This window comes from Pseudorca crassidens, chromosome 19 (assembly GCF_039906515.1).
Source record: "Pseudorca crassidens isolate mPseCra1 chromosome 19, mPseCra1.hap1, whole genome shotgun sequence".
Taxonomy (NCBI): domain Eukaryota; kingdom Metazoa; phylum Chordata; class Mammalia; order Artiodactyla; family Delphinidae; genus Pseudorca; species Pseudorca crassidens.
Window position 1 is genome coordinate 9,922,767 of NC_090314.1, and position 8,858 is coordinate 9,931,624.

General features: G+C 48.7%; 1 protein-coding gene across 1 annotated transcript in view; it reads right to left on the minus strand.

Moving 5' to 3' along the window:
* The window catches only part of GLP2R (glucagon like peptide 2 receptor), a 50,624-nt gene extending 45,368 nt beyond the window's left edge, over nucleotides 1-5,256 (minus strand). The window contains exon 1 of the mRNA XM_067717201.1: nucleotides 5,014-5,256. Within this exon, the coding sequence (XP_067573302.1) occupies nucleotides 5,014-5,202 (189 nt within the window). The 5' untranslated portion in view covers nucleotides 5,203-5,256. The remainder of the gene's footprint in view (nucleotides 1-5,013) is intronic.
* Nucleotides 5,257-8,858: the final 3,602 nt, after the last annotated feature.

Below are 8,858 nucleotides of genomic sequence, written 5' to 3' on the forward strand. Positions count from 1 at the left end.
TCCATGCTGTTCCAGGGGGACAGGTCCCCAGGGCCGACCTGAGAACGGGGGGTCCCCTGCCTAGTCTTCCCCTCAGGACCCCTTGACTCAAGAATGAACTTCTCAGCCACACCCATCCCAAGTCTCTCAACCCCCATCCTGCTCTCCCATGACTTGGGATCGTTGCCCTTCCCGTCGGCACCTCCCTTCCACACTCGCTTCCCCTGGCTCACTCCCAGTTCACGTGTCAATGCTCAACTCAAGCTCATGGCCGCTGGTCCCATCGGGCCACATCTCTCACTGAAGCCTGGAGCTAGTAACCCTCTGTGGTGCCCCGGGAGCCCACACACAACCCATCACTTTGTACTGTCATCGGCGGGTCACACGTTCATCTCGCTCACTACGCGTATGTTCTTGGAGGGCCGAGCTAGCCCTTCATCTCTGAACACCAACCCTTAGCACAGGGGCTACTGTCCTCTTTCTCCCATATTTTCTAGCTAGAGAAACAGAGGCTCAGAGATGGGGCGAGGAGGGGGCTGGGATGAATCCAGCAGGGGTTAAACATGTGATCTGTGCTAAGATCACCCAGCAAATCAGTGAGCTTTGTGGCTTTGTCTCAAACAAACTCAGTGCTTTTCTGGGCCAGGTAGGTAACCTGAAAGAATGAGGTGGGACAGGTGATGGTGGGGCTATTGTAAATTGGGGAGACAGTCCACCAAAAGGCATTCAGACACACACACACACACACACACACAGAACGAAACAAACAAACAAACAAAAACCATCTGTGAGCCCCACAGGTAGCTAGTTTTCACCTCCTGAGTAATTAGTCCAATCTACCCCCTCCCTCCTCTGCCCACCACGCCCCCCTGCCCGATCCCACGGCATTCACATTAGGGTCTGTGAGTAGTTGCTTTGCAATCTTTCCAGAGAATCACATAGCCAACTTTCTGAAAAAGAGCTAGTATGGCCATCATCGGACAAGAGGTGTCCAAACTTTCTCAGCTCTCAGTGCCTTTCGTGTCTCAATAATATTTCCACAGCATCCCCAGGCCAAAAGAAATATCTAAAGTTCCACTCATTAAGTAGGTAGGCCCGAACAAACTTAGTGCCTGCTGGGATTGTAAGACGTCTCAGACCTGAGAAGCAGATTGGCCATCACCACCTGTGCTCCTGTCCCACACTGATTTTTGCGCAGTGCTTGCTTTTTATCACAGCAACTGCAAAGAAGCCCAGCTTTGCAAAGATACAACGTCATCCGAAGGAATGGATAATAATAATGAAGCGCTGCTTCCCTCAAAAAATTAAAAGATCTAACAGCACCCCAGCGAGTTCACAGCGGTGCCCTGGGGCACCTTAGCACACAACCTGGGAACCATGGGATTAGCCAATAAGTAGTCATCAGGATGGTAACGATGATGAAATGATTGGCATTTACCCCTTGGTTTCAGTTTCCAGTGAGTTTTAAATCTCCAGTAATAATCTCTCTCTCAGTTATGGCCCAAGAGGCACAATGGAACAAAAGACCACATTGTTTAAAGAAATACACATCCTAATGGGACCATAACTGACTATATTATTTTTACAAATTCCGCAGAGATGTTGATAACAAAATCATCAGCTTCCACGTTCCTCCACGCCACCAAAGAAAGACCCTTTCTTGGATAAAGTGCTGTTTATATCCACCAGGACCCGGCAGAGGAAGAGATAATCAATTGTAGACGTGAGCTGTCCCTGGGCTAACTTTCTCCTATCCCCCTGCTCTTTGCCATGACTAACAGCCAGGGTCAGAAGAAAAAAATAAAACCTAAGAAGCACTGAATCTGGTCAGTCTAGAAGAGCTGGACAGACTCAGACTGTCTTCCCAGGTATTTGTCCTAACGACACCAAAAACACAGGAGGCAAATCCAAGTTCAATCACAGCCAAATCCAAATAAAGTAATGATGAGTGGATGTTTTCTAACTGGAAAAGTTCAGCTTGATAGCGACTCCTCTCTTCCTTGCACGGGCAACCAGCATCACAACACAGTTGGCTGAGAAGGGAGTAAGGAAAAGGAGGGAAAAGCCACTGCTGACTTGCTTTAAATAAAACTTCTACTATTCTTTGTTACTGAAGGAACAGACTTCACTGTAAATAAAATAAAAATGAACAGACAAGCAAAACGGGGAGAAGATGGAATCTTAATCTTTTTCGTCAGAAATAACCATCTCCTTCCAGACTCTTCTCTCTGCACTCACATACGTCCTTTTTCTTTCTTCTTTCTTTTCTTTTTCATTTTAACCCAAAAGGAAATCATACTGTTTTGTAGCCTTTTTTCCCACTTGAAGATATATTATGACTATATTTCCATTTCAAGAACTACACTTCTAAAACACCATTTTAAGAGCTCCATGATTTTCTGTGGATGAATGTGATATCATTTATTTTTTAAATCCTCTAGCATTGAACATCTACATTGTTTTCGATGTTTGGTAATATAAACGATGCTGTCATGAAAATAGTCTCAGCTAAAAATTTGAGCACATCTTTGTTTTCTTAGGAAAAATTCTTTGAATTGGAATTTCTGGGTCATAGACTATACATTCTTAAAAGGTTTTGACAATGTACTGCCAAACTATCTATCCTAGCCAAAAAAATAATTTTTATTTAAAAATATTCACCTTTTTACACTCTCATCAGCAAAGTATGAAACAGCCACACATTCACTTCTTAAAGAGCCTTAGAGAGTTTATATTTTTTGATGCCAAAGCAACTGCTAATTAACTGAGTTGTGGGGAGGGGTAGGAGAAGTGAGAAGATAGCACCGTTTCCCAGCTCGAATTTAGAAACTAAACGATCCCTGAGAATTCCTCATTAAGTGAATTTTATGAAGACTTCCAGGCAAAAGCACATTGCGGTCATTTATATCCATGCAGGGCCAGCGTCGATGAGCAACACTCATCGTGGCGATCTATGCAAAGCCTTGTAACATAAACATCTGGAGAAAGAAGATGGGTTTTAAGATGGGTAACCAAGAGGAGGGTCTTCAGGATTATATACACACACCACAGGACAGACAGAGGGTAAGAGGTTCTGAAAACAGACGGGGTGGCAGAGGCGGGGAGGGGACACTGCTCACAGGCACGGTATCAATTATGAAAATACCAAGGTGTGGCTTGGTCAGTGTCATAAGCCGGCCTGAGGCACTGCAGATTCTGCGGTTGTCACATAGAAATATTCGTATGTCAACAGCTTCCAAGGAATGCTGGGGATGAAAGAACACAGGACTGCAAATAGATGGGGGTAGGTGCGACGGCTCCACTGCTCACAAGCTATACCATTGCAGGTGATTGTGTAACTCCTGTGAATCTTAACTTCCCCATCTGTGAAATGGGTTCAAAGGCTCATTGTGGGAGTTTGGGCAAGATGATTTAGGATAAAATGCCAAGTGCTGCAGGAGAGCTTGGCACCTAATAGACAGTTGACACATGGTTGTGGATAGGAGGTGAACAAAACCAGGCAATTAGCTGAATATACTCCGTTTGAATATGAGGTAGAGAATTGAAGCAAGGGTGAGAGACCTGTATCAACTCTCCCAACAATGGCCCTGCCACTAAGTAAGTCTCGGGGCAGGCGGCAGGCCAGGCCACGTCCCCTCAGGAAGGTTCTGGTCACTCACGAGAGGCAGCCACCATGGCAAGAATCCCATGAAACCACGGTCTGCGCTCACATCTACCCTTTGTGAGGGTTTGAAGCCAGCCTCTGGGAGGACTTGGATACAGAGAATTTGGTAGGGGTTTTCTGCCTGTCTGGTTCTGCACCAGCACCAAAGAAAGTCTGATAAGGTGAACACTTATGAGAGCCGGCACCCAGCCCTCCCTCCATGGGAGCAGTAGGCGTTCAGAATTCCGAGGTTGCAAACAGAGCCTAACTCTGCCCGTGGACCAAAGGAAGAAGAGAAGCATTTCTCAAGACACTTCCTTACTCAGGTGAGTGGAACAGAATTTCCTTCACATCATGGCCCGGTATAAAAAAGGAACCTTGAAAAGGGAAGGGGCAAAGGTCTCGTCTCCTTGGATAAGAATAAAACAAACTACCAAGAACGCCCAACTAAAGAAGATAGTTACATACATTATGATACACCCCTGAAGACCTTAAACATCATGCCACGGAGCTACATTTTCTGATGTAGGAAGAAAGTTCAACTTCCTTGAGACTCAGTTTTCTCATCTGTAAAATGGGGTTAACAGGAGAACCTCCCTCCCCAGGGTTGCTGAGTGCATGAAATGAGATAATAAGGGCCCCGGACCTGGCACCAGACCTGGGGCATAGTAACCGTTTCATGGAAGTGTTAGTTTGTGATATTAGTGTATTTTGTTAAGAAAAAAAGCATATTGCAAGAAAATATTTATAGGATGAGTCTATGTTTGTTTTAAAAAAAGCTATATGTAAATAAATGGTAGAAAAATGTCTTAAGGATAAGTCAAAAAATGTGAATGGGGGTGATCTCTGGGTGGTGGGATTACAGTGGTGTGTAGTTTGTATTTATGCTTTTCTGGATTTGGTAAGTTCCTTTTTGTAAAAAATGAGCATTCTGTATTTTTATAATAGGAAGGAAGAAATGAAGGAAGGAAGGAAGGAAGGAAGGGAAGAAAAAAATCCACCCGTTCAATTTAAATAACTCAAACCTGAAAGAACGATGAAAGTGGACAGGAGGAAACGTGCAGGAATTCTAAATGCTCTTTGCAGAGTCCACGCTGACATGGGAAAATGCTTATGACATGATGTAAAGGCGAGACCAGGACACAAAATGTTGTCTGCGCCCTAATCCCATCTGTGTAAAGATAAAATGCATAGAAAAGGGTTTGAGGGACACATGCCAAGGTGTGAGCAGTGATTACCTCTGAATGCTTGGATTACGGGGGGTCGCTATGTCTCAATACTGTTTTACGTTTTCCAAATTGCCTGCAAGAGGCCTGAAGTGCTTCTACGGTCAGAAAATACATACAACTGATAATAATAACAGTAACAATAACAATACAAACGGCTCTTACTTGCTTGATGGAAACCAGAAGCAGCAGGGCCAGGAAGGGCCTCGCGGGGGTCCAGAGAGCCCGCTTCCCGGGGGAGGGGGGAGGCCTGGCCCCCCGGGTGGCAGGGATGCCCGCGGGCACTGTGTGGGCTCCGGGCAGGGGTCCCACTCTCCTACTCCTGGGCCCTGCCCGCCTCGGTTCCGGCCTCATCTTCCTCGCCGTGCGGTCACAAGCGCTGGCACATTGCTTGAACGGTCCAAGATGTACCACAGGCGGCCTCCTCTTGCATTCCTCTTCCTACGGCGAGAAAATGTTTGCACAAACCCTCTGGACGCCGCCCCAAGAGCGTCTGCCCCAGTCTAGAGCCATCTACCAGATCTCCAAAGTTTCTCATCTGTGACGACTCATCCCCCGCCCCGGCCCCCCCAAAAAGCAAGGAGATTTTTCCCAGACCTCCCCCAAGTCAGCTGTGCTCCTGGGACTTCCTGGACAGAGGCCGCCCAGGAGAAAAGGCAAAGCGGTCAGTGGGTTCCACCCCCCGAAGCCCCGCTCTGTGCACAGGACCAGGGTGGGACCAGCTTGGGTTCCAGCTGCTGAGGACCCGTGGCAGGGAGGATGGGCCCCTAGCCAGTGCTGAGGTGGGCAGCTTTGGGAGGGGGACAATTCTTGCTACGGCTTTAAGTTTGTCCAGGTTGGGCTGAGCCCAGCCACAAAGGCAGAGTCTCCTCTGGGCCCTGTTTATGCCAAGACTTCCAGAAAGACAGCTGCCCAGCCCAGGAGATAGCAGCTCCTGACCCAGGGCCTGAAGCAAAACCTCACTCAGCACCTCGAGTCCCTGTTACACAACAGCCAAAGAACATCCTAAAAATTCAAAAATGTGCACGCCTCTGGATTGCCCCTACTGGTTGTGAGCAAAGGTTGCTCAGTCCACCTGGCAGATCCTTTGTCAGAACCCATGATCCACGACTGCCAACTAACGTGTGTGTCCTTTCTCACCACACCTCATATATATAAAATCTTTTCACCTGGCATCCTATTTCATTCATCCTCACGATAACCCTGTGAGGGTATGATGATTTCTCCACTTGACAGCTGCAACACTGAGTTTCAGAGAGGTTAGGCGGCTTGCCCAAGGCCACACAGCAAGTAAATGGCAGAGCCAGGATACCCAGGTCTTCTGACCAGTCACCTGACCACAGCTACTTGGTCAGGTGCCATATCTGACCCTAACCCTCTAAGTGAGTTCCTTTTCTCTAGTAGGCTCAGCACTGTGTCTCTGAGAGGCTCTGCTTGGCCCTTCTCACCCTCCCCTCCCTGTCCAGCTCCCGGCAGCCGCTTGCAAGTTCTTTCCAGCCTCCTGAACTGGAGTCCCAGCAGAAGATGTCCTGACTGGATGAAACGCTGGTCAGCAAGAGACAGGAACACCATGTTTCCATTTAGGGATTTTTCCCCCCCCATAAGTTGAACCAGAGGAGCTTAACCTGGTTAACTTACCCAAGTGAGTGAATTCTGAACAGCTGGAGAAAAACAGGTGAGCGTCACTTAATGGAAATCTTAAAAAAAGTGGCAAGACTCTAAGTGTCAGAAGTAAAACGCCCGTAATGAACATAGACGCCACCTCCCGCCAGATGGACTCATATAATGATGTGAACTCTGGCGTCCATGTGTTCATCTCTTTGGGGCAGCAGAGAGAGGGATGAAGTGACCAAGAGGAGGAAAACTGCTCACGTGATAGCTCTGATCCTGTGTGGGGCTGTAAAGCTAGTCTATAATGCACTTTGCAGACTATCTTCCAAGTTGCCTGCTGGCAAAGACAGTGCCTGTTTGATAAGAATATTCTATCTGACCTCTTTGAACTTTTTCTCAAAAACATCTTTTTTCTGAAGGGACAGGGGTTGGGGAACTGCACACGACTTCCCAACCTGTTGGATGGATGCCATCTAGTGCTATAACGAGGTAACTCCTCTTCCCACAAGACTGGTTGGCAAGCAGGACAAACAGACACAGCTCACAGGCTACCCACAGCACAGACCACAGTCCTCTGTCTTTACCAGCAGGAAAGTCCAGACAGAGTAATATGGACCCAAATGACCCTGGCCTTTTTCTCCTACCTGCCCAGGCTGGCATATTCTCCATTATATCTGAGGGTCTTCGGAGGCGTCTAACATGGGATGGAGAACCTGTGTGCTCCAGATGCCATGTGGAAACTTCTGCTACCCTCCTCTGGCCCTCACTGTTTCATCCATGTCCTCTGCCCAAGAAGCAGCTTAAGTCTCCTCGGCAACGCCGCTCCTGCAGTGCCCCCTGGGCAAGGGCATGAGTGATAATGAGACAGGAGGGAAGGGGGCAGGGCACAACCGTTAAAAGAATGCCACAGCCTTTGAGCATACGACAAGAACTGGTTACGACCAAGATGGTGGAAGACTTTACTTCCCGCAGACTTTGAGCCTTATTATACGCTTATTGTAATATATTAGCATGTTAATGACACGCCCACCGGCGCCATGACAGTTCCGAGGCAGATCATAAGAAGCCACAAAGTGGGCAGTGTCCCAATGCAGGGGAAATCCCCACCCCTTCTCCAAGATACTTAGAATATCCCTCCCACTCATTAGCATATGAAATTACCCGGCCCATAAAAACTAACAACCCCGCACCCCAAGGCCCTCTCACTTTCTGAGAAGGTCCGCATTGCATCCGGTATGTGTATCCCTCTAAACAAACCCGCTTTCATTTCACTCTGTCTTGCTCTCGAATTCTTTCCTGTGCGAAGCCAAGGACCCTAACTTGGCCGCCCATCCCAGGGACTCCCCTGAGACCTGGGATGTGACCATTCTCTCGCCTCCCCCCCCCCCCCCGCCCCCGCCCTTCTCCTGCAACAATATGCCAGGGCCCCTGCCTGCCAGCTATGGAGGCCCCAGGGTGGTGCTGAATGCACCCATGTGGGGTGCATGCCCCCCTCCCCTCTGCGTAGCACTCAGGCCCTGAAGCAGGCTGCCTAGACCGGAGCGTCTCAGTCCCTGGGCCAGAAGTTGTTCTCCGCAGCAGTCTCTTTCTCTGTAGAGCTGGGCAGGCCTCAGCCCGAGGACCCTGACCAAAGCAAAAGACAAGGGTGGAGCAGTCTCACCCAGACACCCACCCAGACCACCCTGGACCTCCGTCAGAACCCAGCGTCCTTTATAACAGCCAGCAAGCGGAAACAAGTCAAGTGTCTATCCATCAGTGGATGAATGGATAAACAAATTGCGGTGTGTCCACACCATGGGACATTATTCAGCCTTTAAAAGGAAGGAGATTCTGATACCTGCTACAACACGAGGAACCTTGAGGACATTATGCTACATGAAAAAAGCCAGTTACGAAAGACAAATTCCACGTATAGCCAGAGTGACCAAATTCACAGAGAGTATCGTGGGTGTTGCCAGGGGCTGGGGGTGGAGGGATGGGCAGTTAGCATCTAATGGGGACAGAGTTTCAGTTTCGTGAGATGAAAAGAGCTCTGGAGATCGGTGGCCGAACGCGAATGTACTTAAGTGTGCACTTAAAAACGGTTAACGTGGTGAATTCTGTGTTATGCGTATTTGCACCACAGTTGAGCAAAAACAGAAACTGGCACCTCCAGCACCTCTCCATCGTGGGCGGGACAGAAGGGCTGACACTGTTAAAGCGGGGGCGTCCCAGCGCTATGCCTCCTCAGGGTACAGGTGCTCAGAGGATGCTGCACGCTGGAGAGCACCGGTTTCCCAGGGGGATGTGAGGGAAGATGTAAGAATGCCAGATGGCGGGCTGAGGAGGGGCAGGTACCATGACAAGGCAGGGGAGGGGGGCCCCACGGCTCATCCTGCCTCTGCACCCCGCATTCGGCC